The sequence below is a fragment of the Ruditapes philippinarum genome, unplaced genomic scaffold (assembly GCF_026571515.1).
Source record: "Ruditapes philippinarum isolate M1 unplaced genomic scaffold, ASM2657151v2 ctg2233_1_1_1_1, whole genome shotgun sequence".
In the NCBI taxonomy this organism is placed as follows: Eukaryota; Metazoa; Mollusca; class Bivalvia; order Venerida; family Veneridae; genus Ruditapes; species Ruditapes philippinarum.
Window position 1 is genome coordinate 208,843 of NW_026856137.1, and position 19,490 is coordinate 228,332.

A 19,490-nucleotide genomic window follows, 5' to 3' on the forward strand; every position below is an offset into this window, starting at 1 on the left:
TTGATATCCTTCCTTGCAGGGCGGAAATACAAGTCCTGAAAGGCACTAGGATCTGCCATTCATTAGTACCTTATTACTGTGCCCAAATCAGCGTTCCGTGACGCCTTCAAGAAGTGGATACATCGGCTGAAACTTTACATTTCTAGCCACGAAGGTACTTCGAGGGCATGAAATGAACACGTTTGAGCTAACTTGAAATTTGAAGTCTCCAGATAGAAATAAGCAATACATTTCGAACATCCCTCGTATATCTTAAATGGACTTGCCTTACTTTTAATCTGGACAAAACCATGAATTATTTTCAGCGGAAAATTTCAAGACAAGTACTGAATAGTGAACAGTGCAGACCATGATCAGACATCACAGATATGTTAGCTGATCTTGGTCTGCACTGTTTGCATGGGTAGAACCTATTAGTATTACCAAATTCAGGCTAAGAGATAAATACATGCACTCATATGAACAGTTTGTTGGTAACATTCACAATCCCTTCTATCATCATCATAAACTCTCTCTATTAAAAGTGACATCATGCCCATCCAAGCATAAATAATCAGTGAACAGGTAAATCTTAAAATAACTTTGCCTTAACTGTGTACATATTTTATGTAGTAGATAATCATTAATCCATCTGACCATTGGAAATTTCTATAAATATTGTATATTGTATATACGAATAAAAAGGATAAGGAAAGTGAAACACACGAAACAAAGTGGGTCAGGTTTCTATAATTTTATTTTAGACCTACGTTTCGGCTATTCAATAGCCTTCATCAGGGTACAGATATATCAGAATTTTTCAACTAAGGTACAGTTTTGACGGTTCTTTTTGTCACGTGATCAAATCTATTTATAGAAGTTATTGTTAGGCGGTTCATTTGTCCGTATATAGTTATTTAAATTATATGAATAATTAGAAAATAATAATAATAAATGTTTATAGTTATAGTGGAGGTACATGTGAGCATTAGTAGGTTTAGTGTAGTAGATAAGTTCCCGTAGGTATTTTTTCTGTCAGTTACGTCCAGGAAGTGGATCTCTTTATCGCTGATGTAAGAGGTAAATTTTATTGTGTGTGTTGACTGTTTAAGGCCATGATGAAGGAGCTCAACTCCTGTCGAGAGGTGGCCATATCAAAAAAGATTTCGTCTATGTTAGCGCCACCAGACCGATGGTGTAATTGTGTACTTTTTAGGAATTTTTGTTCAAATTCGTGCATGAATAATATTGCATTTGATTTGGTGAGAACACACCTTTCGAAGTAATCTAGGTGATGATGGGTCTGTGTAAGTTGTATATTCAATTTTTTTAAACTTTGAATTTCGAGAGGTTTTCTTGTTCTATACGGCCAGGAGTTGAAGTCGTTGTCGTCCGCTTTCCGTTTTTTGGTGGAGTTGTTAGACTGTCCCGGAAATGTTGCTATGGATATAGGCGGTTGTAGTAGTAGCTTTTTCGTAGAGATTTTCATCCGACATAACGTAATGTGTAGGTTTCGAAGCACGGGTCCCTATCAAGGGCGATTATGGTGCTTTGGCCGGTGGATCCAAGGACTGGATACTTAGAGGTAAGTTGTAAGCTGGACCAACCTCTCACACCGATTACGTAGAACCCGTTATCGATTCCCACAGAGATCGGATCCCAAACGGGATGCTTGTTTCACAACAGTAAACTAATAAAAAGGATAAGGAAAGTGAAACACACGAAACAAAGTGGGTCAGGTTTCTATAATTTTATTTTCAGACCTACGTTTCGGCTATTCAATAGCCTTCATCAGGGTACAGATATATCAGCCCAATTTTTCAAACTAAGGTACAGTTTTGACGGTTCTTTTTGTCACGTGATCAAATCTATTTATAGAAGTTATTGTTAGGCGGTTCATTTGTCCGTATATAGTTATTTAAATTATATGAATAATTTTGAAAATAATAATAATAAATGTTTATAGTTATAGTGGAGGTACATGTGAGCATTAGTAGGTTTAGTGTAGTAGATAAGTTCCCGTAGGTATTTTTTCTGTCAGTTACGTCCAGGAAGTGGATCTCTTTATCGCTGATGTAAGAGGTAAATTTTATTGTGTTGTGTTGACTGTTTAAGGCCATGATGAAGGAGCTCAACTCCTGTCGAGAGTGTGGCCATATCAACTAGAACTGCCACTATCATGGCGTGAATACCCCCGCATACCACTTTGTCAGAATCAACAGTGGCCATTTAGAGCTCAAGGACAACCTCCCTACCAAATCTGAGGTAGTAAACCAGTGCATTGCTAAGTTATGTATTTCTACATGCTTCAAATGTGAAAATGTCAAAATCAATACATTGCTGACAGGACATTCTTTAGCAATTGAGAAGAAAAAAGCTTTTTTTTTTGTCAAGGTCCCTGTGACCTTGACCTTTCACCCAGTGACCTCAAAATCAATAGGGGTCTTCTTATAGTCATGATCAACATCCATGCCAAATATGAAGACTGTGGGTCAAAGGAATCTTAAGTTAATGGGTGGACAAACTTTTTTGAAGTCAAAGTCCCTATGACCTTGACCTTTGATCCAGTGACCTCAAAATCAAAAGGGGTCATCTACTAATCATGATCAACATCCATGCCAAAATATGACGACTGTAGGTCAAAGGAATCTTAAGTTATTGGCAGACAAGCTTTTTTGAAGTCAAGGCCCCTGTGACCTTGACCTTTGACCTAGTGACCTCAAAATCAATAGGGGTCATCTACTAATCATGACTAACCTTTATGCCAAATATGAAGACTGTAGGTGAAAGGTATCTTAAGTAATTGGGCAGACAAGCTTTATAGCATCAAGGCCCCTGTGACCTTGACCTTTGACCCAGTGACTTCAAATGAGTCATCTACTCATCATGACTAACCTCTATGCCAAATATGACGACTGTAGGTCAAAGGAATCTTAAGTTATTGGCGGACAAGCTTTTGAAGTCAAGGCCCCTGTGACCTTGACCTTTGACCTAGTGACTCAAAATCAATAGGGGTCATCTACTAATCATGACTAACCTCATGCCTAATATGACGACTGTAGGTCAAAGGCAATCTTGAGTTATTGGGCGGACAAGCTTTTTGAAGTCAAGGCCTCTGTGACCTTGACCTTTGACCTAGTGACCTCAAAATCAATAGGGGTCATCTACTAATCATGACTAACCTCCATGCCAAATTTGAAGACTAAGGGTCAAAGGAATCTTAAGTTATTGGGGACAAGCTTTTTTGAAGTCAAGGCCCTGTGACCTTGACCTTTGACCTAGTGACCTCAAAATCAATAGGGGTCATCTACTAATCATGACTAACCCCTCCATGCCAAAAATGAAGACTAAGGGTCAAAGGAATCTTAAGTTATTGGGCGGACAAGAAAAAACCGACGGACGGACGGCCGGACGGACGGCCGGACGGACAGCCGGACGGACGGACAAGCTGATTCCAGTATACCCCCCTTACAACTTTGTTGTGCGGGGGTATAAAAAGATTTCGTCTATGTAGCGCCACCAGACCGATGGTGTAATTGTGTACGTTTTTAGGAATTTTTGTTCAAATTCGTGCATGAATAATATTGCATTTGATTTGGTGAGAACACACCTTTCGAAGTAATCTAGGTGATGATGGGTCTGTGTAAGTTGTATATTCAATTTTTTTAGAACTTTGAATTTCGAGAGGTTTTCTTGTTCTATACGGCCAGGAGTTGAGTCGTTGTCGTCCGCTTTCCGTTTTTTGGTGGAGTTGTTAGACTGTCCCGGAAATGTTGCTATGGATATAGGCGGTGTAGTAGTAGCTTTTTCGTAGAGATTTTCATCCGACATAACGTAATGTGTAGGTTTCGAAGCACGGGTCCCTTCAAAGGGCGATTTATGGTGCTTTGGCCGGTGGAATCCAAGACTGGATACTTAGAGGTAAGTTGTAAGCTGGACCAACCTCTCACACCGATTACGTAGAACCGTTTAATCGATTCCCACAGAGATCGGATCCCAAACGGGATGCTTGTTTTCACAACAGTAAACTAATAAAAAGGATAAGGAAAGTGAAACACACGAAACAAAGTGGGTCAGGTTTTCTATAATTTTATTTTAGACCTACGTTTTTCGGCTATTCAATAGCCTTCATCAGGGTACAGATATATCAGAATTTTTCAAACTAAGGTACAGTTTTGACGGTTCTTTTTGTCACGTGATCAAATCTATTTATAGAAGTTATTGTTAGGCGGTTCATTGTCCGTATATAGTTATTTAAATTATTATGAATGAATTAGAAAATAATAATAATAAATGTTTATAGTTATAGTGAGGTACATGTGAGCATTAGTAGGTTTAGTGTAGTAGATAAGTTCCCGTAGGTATTTTTTCTGTCAGTTACGTCCAGGAAGTGTATCTCTTTATCGCTGATGTAAGAGGTAAATTTTATTGTGTTGTGTTGACTGTTTAAGGCCATGATGAAGGAGCTCAACTCCTGTCGAGAGTGTGGCCATATCAAAAAGATTTCGTCTATGTAGCGCCACCAGACCGATGGTGTAATTGTGTACGTTTTTAGGAATTTTTGTTCAAATTCGTGCATGAATAATATTGCATTTGATTTGGTGAGAACACACCTTTCGAAGTAATCTAGGTGATGATGGGTCTGTGTAAGTTGTATATTCAATTTTTTTTGTATATACGAGTGAAGCAGTCTTTTTATAATATAGGTCATTTTTATATTGTATCAAACTTTTTTATCATAAATCATTAATCAACCACCATTATAACAGTCAATCTTCTGATAACATTATATTTAAGCTCAATATGAGAGCAAAAATTAAGCATAGTCTCACAATTGATTTCGAATTTGGTATGCTTCAAACCTTTGACAAATAGCCAATTAAAAGCAAACTTCTGCACAGCATGTGTAAATATGACTATAATATGTGGCAAAATATATCCAAAACAATTTTATCATTAAACCATATTTTCTAACTTCTTTCTGGAAAATTCTACACAAAGGCATTTGATGAATAAAATCACCTACCGGATTTAAAACTGTACAATCTACTGATGTGCTGTGGAAAGGATCGTGTTTATCTGCACATATCACAAGGTCAGGTAGAGGATATAACCGTAAACCGCAATCAAATGCCCAGTACACTGGGGCAACATGTAGGGGGAGGGGCGTCAGGTGTCCTTGACACACTAATGTTTTTGTAAACTGAAAAATAAAAGACATGTGGTTAGTCTATATTGGAGCAGCTAATTTCTAAAAAAAAATTAAAAAAAGATTTTTTTCTGCTGTAGCAAATATTGAGTATACAAATAAAGTGATAAAACTTAGCCCAAAAAGCACATTCTATAATCCATAGGAATTACATCTAACAAGTCTAAATAGTAAATATGCGAATTAAGTCCCTAATCTGTCAGCAACAGGTAAAAATATGGTGATCAAAACATTTATTGCATCAACCATGCAAAATGTCAACTGAATTTTGAATATTTTTACATCTCTAAAACTATTAACATATTTTTTCTTATGTCTGAGAATTTGAAAATTTGCTTAGCTTAAATTGTTTACCCTCTCAGAAAAGATTTATAACAAAATTATTGGGTTACTGAAGATATACAGTCGAGACTGTCATATGTGACTTTCCAAGGGACCTTCAGAAAAAGGTCACATATGACAGGGAGTCTCTAAATACAGTCTCAAAGAAAATTAAATTTAAATATCATCTATCTGTCTATATACCATTGTGACTTAATGATCCTGTATCATTATGTTTTGTGATTGATATTGTTACTGTTCACACTTGCAAAAAAATATATATGGATATAATTATGCAAATAAAACAATTTTCAAACATCAAAGAATATGTTAAATGTGTACTGCAAATATTTGTGCACATTATAATTAATCAATAAATTACATGCATTGATTTCTTATTGGAAAATTTAACTTAGAATTTATAGAAAATAAAGTTCTAATTACCTCCCTTTAATGGCCTTTATTTACATGAAATGTTAAATTGGGTGATATCTTTATAAATAATGCTTATTTGAACTTACGATATTGACAAATCTTAATTTTAGCATCATATTTATAAAATAAATCCATGAAAAAAATGTGTTACAGGATCTTTAAACATATCCATATTCAAAGCTTTTTTCTGGTTTGGTATCAATATTTTTTCCGTATTAATTATGCAGCCATAGAAAGGTAAATTAAAAAAATTCTGCCTAAAAAATCTTCCGCTGGCACTCTATAATTAAACTAGAAATGTGTCATCATGCCACGGATGCCCCCGCATGCAGCCAAAATTTCAGATGTTATAATATTTAGTTCCAAATTTGTTTGCACAAATTATTGTTTTCATTTTAAGTTCAAAGCCCTTAAAACTTTTCAACGTTTACACAAACCATTTTCATACAATGTTCAAGGCACTGAAATTATTCAGTCTTAACCTTTTGAAAATAGCATATTTCATATTTGTAGCCAAAATAATGGCTACATACATTTCCACAAAAGTATGAGTGCTGAAACTGAAAGTTCAAAATTTTTCCAACATTCAAGAAAGATAAGTTTGTCCAAAATCATTGAACCATGACCAAATTCAAACTTAAACTGCTTATTCCTAAGATGTATCTATATTATTTTCAAAGTGAAAGGGACATAACTCTGCCAAAAATCATCGAACCATGACCAAATTCCAACTTGACCTGCCCATTCCTTTGACATATCCATATATCAAATTTGAGTTGAATATGTAACACTGTTGGGTAGATAATGAACAGAAACTGTAAATTTCATATTATTTTCAAAGTGAAAGGGGCAATACTCTGCCAAAAATCATTGAACCATGACCAAATTCGAACTTGGCCTGGGCATTCCAAAAACATATCCATATGTGAAATTTGAGTTGAATGTGTTGTACTGTTGGGGAGATAATAAACAGAAACTGAAAATTTCATATTATTTTCAAAGTAAAAGGAGCATAACTCTGCCAAAAATCATCGAACCATGACCAAATTCAAACTTGACCTGTATTTTCTCATGACATATCCATATGTCAAATTTGAGTTGAATGTGTTGTACCGTTGGGGAGATAATAAACAGAAACTGAAAATTTCATATTATTTTCAAAGTAAAAGGAGCATAACTCTGCCAAAAATCATCGAACCATGACCAAATTCAAACTTGACCTGTATTTTCTCATGACATATCCATATGTCAAATTTGAGTTGAATGTGTTGTACCGTTGGGGAGATAATGAACGGAAACTGAAAATTTCATATTATTTTCAAAGTAAAAGGGGCATAACTCTGCCAAAAATCATCGAACCATGACCATATTCGAACTTGACCTGTATTTTCTCATGACATATCCATATGTCAAATTTGAGTTGAATGTGTTGTACCGTTGGGGAGATAATGAACGGAAACTGAAAATTTCATATTATTTTCAAAGTAAAGGGGCATAACTCTGCCAAAAATCATCGAACCATGACCAAATTCGAACTTGACCTGTATTTTCTCATGACATATCCATATGTCAAATTTGATTTGAATGTGTTGTACCGTTGGGGAGATAATGAACGGAAACTGAAAATTTCATATTATTTTCAAAGTAAAAGGGGCATAACTCTGCCAAAAATCATCGAACCATGACCAAATTCGAACTTGACCTGTATTTTCTCATGACATATCCATATGTCAAATTTGATTTGAATGTGTTGTACCGTTGGGGAGATAATGAACGGAAACTGAAAATTTCATATTATTTTCAAAGTAAAAGGGGCATAACTCTGCCAAAATTCATCGAACCATGACCAAAATCAAACTTGACCTGTATTTTCTCATGACATATCCATATGTCAAATTTGATTTGAATGTGTTGTACCGTTGGGGAGATAATGAACGGAAACTGAAAATTTCATATCATTTTCAAAGTAAAAGGGGCATAACTCTGCCAAAAATCATCGAACCATGACCAAATTCGAACTTGACCTGTATTTTCTCATGACATATCCATATGCCAAATTTGAGTTGAATATGTGCAACCGTTACTAAGATAATGAACGGAAACTGATGATGACGGAATGACAGAATGACGGAAGGACGGAATGACGGAAGGACGGAAGGACGGAATGACGGAAGGACGGAACAGGGTAACACTATATGCCCCGGCCATTACATGGCGGGGGCATAAAAATCTAACACAAGTCTTAGCCCAGTTTACTCAGGGCATAATGTACATTACACACACATCGATTGCATAATGCTTCGCTCCGTCACTCGATACCTGTACTGTATACATGTTAACTGTGTAATTGAGATAGAGGTGTGTAGACTTTGTTTGCTACTGGATTATAATTGGACTTAATTATTTTGGCCCTCTGGGGTGTTATAATAGGTATTATTTATCTGATTAACGGACAAATAAAAGGTGTGAAAGTCGTTTAAATCAGACCAAACATTGTATTGGGACCAGACAATTAGGGTCGCTTGTCACATATGACAGGGAGTCGTTTAATTCAGACCGTTTATATAGGAAAACACGTTGGGAGTACTGAAACAAGGTCGGATAAGACAGGGAGTCGTTAAAATCAGGGGGTCGCTTAGGCAGTCTTGACTGTATTAAGGGTAGTGTTGGGATAACATTACAATTTATATCAAAAGACAGCTGTTTTAATTTTTTTTATTGCCATGAAACTCATACATGGTAAATACCAATAACAGATTATTGATGAGATTACAAAAATAACTATCAAGAAAAATGTAATATGGCAACTGTCACAGCATGACAAGATAACAAAAATAATAATTGATTTAATTCTAATCAGGCAGATGTCACAGCATAAAAAAATAATCCAAATATTAACAACATCAGCATGTGACATGAACATGTTTTTTAAAAGCTTGTTTCTTTCAGTTGGTAGTCATTATAAATAGTTATCAATAATTTTTTTCTCTCTCCAAAATTCAGAACTTCTCAACACAAGATTTCAGTTATTTTTTACTTACATGTGTTGGAACATCACCATCTTCTGGGAATTTGACACAGTTACGGCACATCTTTGTCACAATGTCTTCCCTAAACACAACAATTTCCTGAGTACAATACTGTATCCGACATGGATTACTGGCAAATATTGCTGACGGCACTTTCTTCCTTAGTTCCTCTGTTATTGAGTTGGGAATTGCTGGCCTAAAATACAGGATTTAACTTATAATAAACAGATGTAGACACTAAATAAAGCATATAAACTAAATGTTATCACATACTCTTTGGTCATTTTGAGATTGCTGACAGCTGAAAATTGATTAAGTCTTGGCTAGGATGCATGAGATATGTGTCAAACATTTCACTACCACTCATGAATAGCAAAGATCAAAGTTAGTCTGAGATTTTCATTTATTTTCATTGACATTGCTATTGAGTGATCTCCCCTTTTAAAATCTACAAACTTTAATATCTTAGTTGTTGTTAATCCAAAGTTATTTTGATGCCATTTCCCAAGTCATACTAAGCAGTAGGTTTTCTTCAGGTCATCCCCTGCCTTTTACTCAGAGCTTATTAACTTCTACAATTTTTGCATCAAGTTTTATTAAAATGGACACTGGACGGGTCTATTCAAAAATACTGATGAAAATATAATGGCAAGGGCAAACTGAGATAGCTTACCTTGGTAATATGGTAGCTGGTCCAGGATCTTGTGGTCCAGGTATAAATAAAAATTTACTACTTTTTATAAGGTCTGGAAATTCACACATCAGTTCAGCTAACTGTTGAAAACAATCTGTAAAAGGATTTATTTCTAAATTACAATTTACATCAGTTTAATTTTTTTTGTCATTTAATGAAAAACAAAAGCAATATTTACAAACACAGCTGTTGATTGTCCTAGATAAAACCTGTTGTGAAGTAAAAACTTCATTTGAGGGAAGAGGGAGCAATGTCATATTGACATTGTCATGGTCATGGTGACCTCCAGCTTTACTTGTGGAAAAACATCTCCAGTACTCTCCCCTTTACCTACTTTGTCTTCAACTTAAACTTGTGTTTAAACTATAAGCTTTTAACTTTGTATAAAGTGAAGGAAAGAAATTTGCTTAAAATATTGCATCAATAAAACACTATAATGACTTGAACTACATGCATTTTATGTAAAAATTTCATAGGCAGAAGCTTTCCAGCTAGTTTGCAAAAGGCCCATTTTTGTTTTTGTTTTTAACTTTAATTTTAACACAGTTTTTCAGTCTTATCTTGGTGGTCTGTCCACCACACCGGATTTCCTTTATAACTAACAACAAGTAACCAACTTCTACTTATCTAAAATGATTTCTGAGTCAGCAATAAGAGACTAAAGACCAGTAGATTCGCTGCCCGAAATCATGGAGGAATTACTTAAAGCCAGAGGATCAAACCTGCCATCCCTGGATTTCAAATCCAAAGCTCTCCATATTGAGCGAAATGGATGGATGAAAAAGGTCCATGGCTCTACTGGAAAACAATTTATAATAATTTGTGGAAGTTGAAACTCACCTTTAAGAACTTTAGCATGACTATTTCCAAGAGGTACAGAAAGGAAGTTTCCACAGAATATAAAACAGGTAGGAGGAAATCCTGAGTAACCAGAAAATAATACTCTCAACTTCTCTATAACCTGAAGAAAAAAATATTTATACAAGGTAATTATTCTTATATTTAAAATAATGTAGGAATAACTTTTAATTAACTTGACAAATAATGGAGGAATAACTTTATCAATTTAACACATTCAATGAGTTGTTAAGATAACATAAGAAAGTGATGTGTTACTGCATACAGATGTTATTATAGGAAGCAAAGTCATTCAAGAAGTAAATAAGCATCATATTTTTAATCTGAGCACTAAGTATGACACATATATAAATAGATTTATTATACCTCACTTAAACTTTTAACTATATTAGCCTAATGTGTGGTCAAATGGTGTTTTTTCGATATATCTTCCTGGAAATGAATATTCACCCAGTGAATAATTTTTTGCAATATTCCCCAGGGGCCAGTAATCTAAATAGAATGAAGACAATATCATGTTCTAGTTCTCTCCCCTAGGCCGCAAAAAAATGCACAGCAGTGAAAAATTATATTAAAATGTTAATTCGGTATAATAAAAGAAATAACACATGTCTCTGTGGGTAATAGTGCTCCATCTCGGGGTGTTATCTCAGTTCTCGGGTTGGTAACATGCACTATTACCCTGAGAGACCCTTTATATTTTTAAATAGTACCTCATTCTCTTCATTTTTTAAAAATCTTACACAAGATATACAAAATCACTACTCTTTCAATAAACTTACTTTGACCTGGTCCAGCCAGACATCAGACAGTATTATAAACATTGCATCTGTATTTTCTTGTTCTATCTGTTGTAATTTACTTGATGCCTTCACACATGTGTTTGATGGTCCTCCAAAAAAGTTCAAGTTGCCAAAGAATGACCTGTCAGAAAATATAAAATCTTGTTGAAAAGCCACTGATTTTTTTAATAAACAATATTTCTGTTCATCATTGAATCAAACTAAACCAATGATACTCAAATGCTCACATTCACTATGCACTGAAATGGGAAAAGAAATTTTATTGAGGGGAATCAAATACGGATATCCATTGTAAGACCAAGATGAAATATCCATGAAATTGAGATGACTATTTGAGGGTATTACTTCTTACTTTATACTATAGTTTACAATATTGCTTGCTTAGACAGTTAAAGCATCAAGTAAGTACCTGGTAGTTTTTGCTGGCTCTGGGGGTGGGAACCCAAAAGCATTTACATGGAACAATTCATCTTCATACCAACCCTCCGCTAAAACAAAACAATTCTCTGTGAAAAGCCCTGTGTGAAAATTCTGACAATAAAGTTAAGGTAACTATAGGTTACATATTTCAATATATTTGCTCAAATGAATTACTTTTTTGTTATTACTTATAAATCATGGGTACTGTAAGACATGAAACCAGTCAGTCATTGATAATTTGTGTAACTGGGCTTAAAACAAAATTTTCATTTTTCCCCTCCTGCTACCTACCCACAAAAATCACAGCTACCCAAAACATTTTATTGCCTAGCAAAAAAAAATCTTTTTAACTAAACATAGAAGTAGAGAGTGTCAATGAAAATCACATTTTTATATCTGACTCATGTTTTTTAATTGTAAATATACAAACTGGGTTATATGTTAGATAATTCTAATACAGTGTAACTTCCGAATTCCGGAACTTCTGAAATCCGGAAACTTCTAAAAACCGAACAATTTTTTCGGTCCCGATTTTTTCCCTTCTATTTTCTATTAATATAATACTTCTGAATTCCGGAACTTCTAAATTCTGAATTCCGGACGATATTTTCGTAAAATTAGAGTCAAATCAATGCAATTTTACCTCCAAAAACCGGAAATATCCAAAGGTGTGAAATACATTGTAAATTGAGAATGTTTACCCTGCAGGAAGATTTTAACTCCCTATCGATTGTTTACTAATTAGCGGTGATCGTGTAATTTGACACGCGTTAAAATCACAAACTGTGAAATGGTATGTTTGAAGTGATGCAGTTAATCAAAGTAATTTACGGCGGTCAGTTAATTTGAAGTGTTTATTAGCGGATTAAATGACAATTAATTGGACAATGTATGCATCAAACGTCTTTAGGGATTTTATCGCATTTGATGTAATAATTAATTAACTAGCATCGGACAATATGTAAGTTTATGCAATTAACAACATTTCTACAAACTGATTTTGCAGGTAAGATAAACATGTATTATTTTCATTTACATCTTTATCTTGATTAAAAGACTATTATACATTTTTGTATATGATATTACAGTAATGGCCACATCTTCCTTGACATTTAACATTTAGTGATATTAAGTGGCGTAGTCTTGTCCACATTATCATAAACCTCTTAATTCCGGAAACCTCTGAAATCCGAACTTTTTGACAAGTCCCATGGGTGTTCGGTTTTCGGAAGTTACACTGTATTTAAACAGATGCTAAGCATTAACAATTTGTTTTGAACTCCATTATCATTTTGATAGGAAATAAAATATTTTGGATAAAAAAATTTTTTATCAACCTACCTACACTTCTTAAAGTGGCATGGGTTGCAATTTTAAGGTTGCCCTGGGTACCGTTTTAAAATGAAGACATGCGTTTTTTTAACAATGTCCCTGCTAAGCAGATTACCTAGCCAGTTTTCCTTGTTTCTGGTTAGTACCAAAACAAGAGCTGTCCGTAAGACAGCGCGCTCGACTTTTTTATTGCTTGCCAATAAAAAAAGTTTTTGCAGTAAAAGGCAATACAAGAATCTCTGTATTTTTAAAGTGAACAATGGCCATGAGCATTAAGATATTTAGTGAAGAATTATTTTACTGAATTGTGTGATACCCTTGAACACTGCAGCAAAGTTTGAAATGTTTAAGTCAAAAGAGGGCTGGTAAGAAAGAAAAAAAAACTGAGTTGAGCCTTAAATAAATTTAATAGTATTAAACCCACTTTGAGAGAATAAGGTATTTTTACGTCACTCAGAACACCTTGGTAAATGACATAATAACATAATTTTTCAAGAAATCTATGCCAAGGAAGCAGTATATTTTTGTACAATCAGCATAATATATAGATTTGACTTTGTATGTGAAAGTATTATAGTTACCTTATAATACAAGTAATAGATAAATTTTATCAAGCTTTTTTAGATGTTGTCAGTTACCTTCTCTTGCGTACAGATGGGGGTAATGATGTGAAATAGCATTAAAAGTTTCAAAGCAATATCTCAAAGGGTTAAGGCAATAAGTGGATTTTACCCATATTCAATGTATTTTCTAAGTCAAAAAGGGGCATAATTCTGTCAAAAACCTTGACAGAGTTATGTCCTCTTGTCTGTTGATGAAGGTCGTGATGGTAAACAAGTATGGTCAGTTTCAAAGCAATACCTCCAATGGTTTTGAAATAAAGTGAGGTGGTACAAAAAACTTAACCAAGCTCAATACACTTTCTAAGTCAAAAAAGGGCCATAATTCTGTCAAAAACCTTGACAGAGTTATGTACTCTTGTCTGTAGATGGAGTTTATGATGGTGAACAAGTATGGTAAGTTTCAAAGCCATACTTGTAATACTTCTGAAATAAAGTGGGGTGGTACGAAAAACTTAACCAAGGTGTGACGCCAACGCCGACGCCGACGCCGGGGCGAGTAGGATAGCTCCCCTTTTCATAGAAAAGTCGAGCTAAAAATGCCAAATTCTTAATGGGAAATAACTTTGACCTTCATCCAAGAAAATAATGTGTATGAAATGATCTCCCTTGTTGGTGGAAAGCAGAAAGATAAACATTCAGTTATGTATATAAATTCAGGCCCTTTATAATAAAAGGAATAAAGCATGAGAGAGAAACAGTGTTGGACAGTGAATTGGGCAATCTGGGTTTGATTCCTGAACCGTGCGGTCACTTTCGTTGCAACTAATCATGAAATCTATTCTAGGGTCATTCGCACTGTACCTCTGCTCTGGCATGTACAGAAGTTCCAGTTCATTGTGAAAGTGGAGGCAATTAGTACTGGTTAACTGCTTGACAGCATGTCCAGGAACGATGCAGTGGCTGACCTGTGCTCTGGTAAATTCAATGTGGCTTGCTACCATGATTCGGAGTGAAAACTACCAACACCAACACCAGAGAAACAGTGTTACACACAGTGAATTTAACCTCTTAATTAAATGATGAAACAGAGCACTGGAGTTAGGTTATGAATTATAATTTTACTGATTCTGGATAGTAAAATGTTTGCAATGCAATGATTGTAAGTACACTGTACTAGGAACAACTTTCAAGTATAAAGGATACAGCTTTTGAAAGGTCAATCTGTACAACACCTGTAGGATCTTCCAAATACCATTTTCCCTGTAGAATAATAAATACTGAATGTGACATTACACTGATTACATTATTGTATGTAAAACAATAAGTGAACAAAACTACTAACAAAAGTATGAAAGATACTCAATGCAAGAATTTATAGCTGAAAATGGATAGTTAGTGGGAAAAAAAACATAAATTAAAACTAACTTATTACATTTTTACTAACAATTTGCTTCCCAGACATCCGGGAAGTTATGGCATGTATGATATATTCATTTAAAAACAGTATGTCAAAGGTCTCAGCTGGAATTGCCTTTGAATAATAAATTCCTTCTAAATTCAAACATAATTAATAAACTGTAAATTGTATAGTTTCCTTCAAATGTGGACTGAAACTTAACACAACCTGCTAAGTTAGTCATAATAGCTCTTTTGACATTTGATGTAAACTGTAAATCCAATAGTATCCTTCAAATGTGGACTAAACTTGGCACAGCCTGTTAAGTGAGTCAAAAATAGCTCTTTTTACATTTTATGAGCTAAATCTAAAATTATGTGAACTAGGAAAAGATTTTGAAATACCTCCTTCAGTTGTGTCAGCATACCTAATACAATAACCTCTCCCACTTTCGCTGTTGTTCCAAGCAAATACTCTATGGGCTTTAACTACAAACAAAAGATGAGACTTCTTAATATGATCATGATGGCATGTTTCATTAACTTCAAACAAGAAACATGGCAATGTCACGAAACCAAGTTTTCAATTATCACCATTGTAGATAAATATGTTGTAGTTGAAATACAAATACAAGCAACAATGTAACTATGTGCAATGTAAATCATGAAAAATGTAGGAGGAATTGTCCACAGAAGAAATTGTTCACTATATAATCTGTATAAGGAAAAAAACGAAGGGCCATAATTAGGTCAAATATTATACAATCACATAACCCTGACAATATGCACCAGGGCACTTGATGACAAAGCTTCTGTGAAAGTTTGGTCAAAATCCATAGAGAAATGTAGGAGGAGTTGCGCACAGAAGGAATTGTTCACTATATATTCTGTATAAGGAAAAAAACAAAGGGCCATAATTAGGTAAAAAATTATCCAATTACAAAACCCCGACAATATGCGCCAGGGCACTTGATGACAAAGCTTCTGTGAAAGTTTGGTCAAAATCCGTTGAGAAATGTAGGAGGAGTTGCTCACAGAAGAAATTGTTCACTATATATTCTATATAAGGAAAAAAACAAAGGGCCATTATTATGTCAAATATTATGCAATTAAAAAAAAACGACAATATGCGCCAGGGCACTTGATGACAAAGCTTCTGTGACAGTTTGGTCAAAATCCGTTGAGAAATGTAGGAGGAGTTGTGCACAGAAGGAATTGTTCACTTTATATTCTGTATAAGAAAAAAAACAAAGCGCCATAATTAGGTAAAAAATTATCTAATCACAAAACCCCAACAATATGCGCCAGGACACTTCATGACAAATCTTCTGTGAAAGTTGGTCAAAATCAGTTCAGAAATATATGAGGAGTTGAGCACAGAAGAAATTGTTCACTATATATTCTATATAAGGAAAAAAACAAAGGGCCATAATTAGGTCAAATATTATCCAATCAAAAAACCCCGACAATAGGCGCCAGGGCACTTGATGACAAAGCTTCTGTGAAAGTTTGGTCAAAATCCGTTGAGAAATGTAGGAGGAGTTGCGCACAGAAGAAATTGTTTACGCCCGCCTGCCGGCCGACATACCTCATTCTAATAACCAGTTTTTTCCTTCGGAAAACCTGGTTAAAAATATATATTGTTCTTTGTTTTGAAGTATTTTTTCTTTACAGTATATTGTATCATAGGGATTTTCAACTTAAGGAATGGAGTAAGACCACAAGGAGCACTTACATAAGACTTAATGAGGCATTTAAGGGAACTAGGGCTATGTTGGGGCATTTTGTGGTTTGAATACACTGATTAAAGTAAGAATAAATGCTTGGTAACTGACTACAAATGTGACATAGACACCCCAACGTTCAATAGTTTTGTCAGTCTATGGAGAGACAATGTGACAGACAGGCGGACAAAGGTAAATCTATATATATAAGAATAGTAATGGGGCATATAATATATATATTTTTGCATGTAATCCCAAAACAATATTTTACCTGAAACTTTTTACTTTCCTCAGGTGCACTGCCTAAAGCTGGTGGTGTAAACAGATCATGTCTTAATGTTCTCTAAAATATATCATATATACTTGGTATAAATTACAAAGGTGCTGTTAGTCTATATATAAATATATATCAGCACAGATATAGATTGATAATTTTTCTGACGAGAGTTCCAATCTTCAGCATCCTACACAATATTTTTACCAAGTGTACCAATAAAATATTTTCCTAATTTAAAACCTCATACTTAATATAATTAACAAAATAAATTTTCATTTAGAAATTCAAATCTCATCATATCATCATGTTTAAAACAAGAGTATTAGCTTCACCAATGGCTGCTTCCCAATGTCACTGAAACAAGTTTACGATGGAAGGAGCGACAAAAGGGCAACATAATGCTGCACCAAAAGAATTATATGGAGCATGTACACAAACATAAAAACAGAATTTGTAAATCTCTAACATGAAGAATGAGTTACCTGATGAAGTATTGTATATCTCTCCCTGAATAGAGTTGCTTTATCATTGGCATTACCATGTAGACAAGGGGGAGGTAATCCTAATGTGGAGTTCCTGTAAAATATGATGCATACAAAAACTAGCAAGTACCTGCATTTCCTCTCACAATTTCCTGCTTTAACGTTCCAGGATCATAACATTTAGTATGTAGGTATCATAAATAGGATTTCTGAGCATCCAGTTTTTACATTGAAATAAATAAACATTTGTTCTCTATATGATTTATTTTCTGTTTACCTATGTGGATTTTCAAACTTGTGTATTATTCTATCAAGAAGCATGTAAAGATCCAGATTAGTTTGCATTCCACTGACATAGACTAGCATTTGAGGGCCAGGAATCAACTGATGCAAAACTTCCACTGTATGAAAACTCAGCAAGCATTTTAACTTAAATTGATAATGTAATACTAAGGAAACTATATCTATTTCAAAGTCAAAACATTTGACTTTTAGTATATCTGTTGCATACTTCATTTTAATATCTGAAAATATTCTCTTAATTAAACCAATCATACATCATCATCCAAAACAATCATTCTACTGTTTTAAGCTTACGTTCAGTTTTACCCACTGTTTTCTTCTTTATGGTACCTGCATTCTTTTACTTCAGAAGCATACACATTTTTTTGGAATGGCATGGAAGTGTCACATTGTAGGCTCAATTATCACTGTCAAACAAGTACATATGTGGATGTTTCAAAATTCTTAATTTTACCATATTAAGGTTATAGGTTAAATTCATCTTTTGGATAAATGGTAGCTTGCACTTTCCAGTACCATCCATGAACAGGCTCAAACTGAGTTTGTAACATTTTCAATTTTGCTAATTTGGGAATTCTTTAGAGACTCTGTTCTTTCCTATTTAATAATATTTGTTTAAAACCCAAATCTCTGTACTTACGGTATAAACTTTTTCCTATCTCTCTGATATGTATATCTTGGTACAGAAAAGGCATCTATCACAGTAAATACTTTATCACTGAAAATATTAATTAGTATTATATATGGTAAATGTACACTACTACTTACATATATACAATACCATTAAGAACAGAACAAGAATACATAGAAGACAATGTTCAATACGAGATTTTTCAACAATCTGAATAGAATTATTTTGTGCGAGCCTCTGGCAAGAATAAAATTATTTTATTTAATGAGTTCAATAAATTTAGTAATTATACTAATTCGTCACCTTAGTGCAAAAACTCAATAACTGCTTATAGATAAAGAAGCAGATATTGAGTTCTTGCACTAAGGTGACGCTATACTAATGTAATGTACAATATCTATACTAATGTAATGTACAATATAGATACATGTATCAAACAGTATTCTATTTATTAAATACTTTTATAATAAGCCAAAATCAGGACAGTTTATAATCAAAGTGTCTTTGCTTATACAATGTACTGTAACATGATTGATATTTAGCACGTTTACACTGTGTATAGTGAATTTATATGCAATGTATTTTATTGCCTTGCAATATCTTTAAAATCGAGTTGGAAAGCAGCATGGAAATGAGATAAACAGCACCCTTAAATCACTGATTTTTTCAGCACTGGGGTAATTGTGGCAGGTCCATTTTGGAAGCATACACTATTCAGTTATTACTCTCACAGCTAGTGCACTTGTTTTGATTCTTTAACAGGTATACCAGTCTTTGTAATGTGAAGCTTGTTATTTATCAATTACTTAGTATTTGTTCCACATTTTTTTGTTCTGCTTGTTTTTTTATTTTTGTTAAGAATGTTAGGTTACATATACATCATTTTATTTTTCACATACAATGATACACAGTACAAATAAATTTTAGGAATTATTAGTGAGATCTCTTTTGGCCGTTGCTATACAGTAAATCCCAATTATAACGATATACATGGGACCCCCAAACTCATATTGTTATATCCTGATATTGTTGTAT

General features: G+C 34.2%; 1 protein-coding gene and 1 long non-coding RNA gene across 2 annotated transcripts in view; both read right to left on the reverse strand.

Annotated features, from left to right (window-relative positions):
• LOC132745534 (DNA polymerase epsilon subunit 2-like) overlaps nucleotides 1–19,490 on the reverse strand; it is a 43,711-nt gene that overhangs the window by 21,173 nt on the left and 3,048 nt on the right. The window contains exons 4-14 of the mRNA XM_060734483.1: nucleotides 18,465–18,542; nucleotides 17,522–17,615; nucleotides 17,034–17,105; nucleotides 15,444–15,527; nucleotides 14,847–14,903; nucleotides 11,738–11,859; nucleotides 11,308–11,449; nucleotides 10,508–10,628; nucleotides 9,647–9,761; nucleotides 8,986–9,169; nucleotides 5,006–5,182 (exon numbers count right to left, since the gene is read on the reverse strand). Coding sequence (XP_060590466.1) covers nucleotides 5,006–5,182; nucleotides 8,986–9,169; nucleotides 9,647–9,761; nucleotides 10,508–10,628; nucleotides 11,308–11,449; nucleotides 11,738–11,859; nucleotides 14,847–14,903; nucleotides 15,444–15,527; nucleotides 17,034–17,105; nucleotides 17,522–17,615; nucleotides 18,465–18,542 — 1,246 coding nt within the window. The remainder of the gene's footprint in view (nucleotides 1–5,005; nucleotides 5,183–8,985; nucleotides 9,170–9,646; nucleotides 9,762–10,507; nucleotides 10,629–11,307; nucleotides 11,450–11,737; nucleotides 11,860–14,846; nucleotides 14,904–15,443; nucleotides 15,528–17,033; nucleotides 17,106–17,521; nucleotides 17,616–18,464; nucleotides 18,543–19,490) is intronic.
• LOC132745533 (uncharacterized) lies at nucleotides 7,209–8,179 on the reverse strand. The gene is made up of 2 exons (XR_009627849.1): nucleotides 7,969–8,179; nucleotides 7,209–7,646 (listed from the first exon to the last, which is right to left on the reverse strand). It is a non-coding gene; the product is annotated as an uncharacterized LOC132745533 (long non-coding RNA).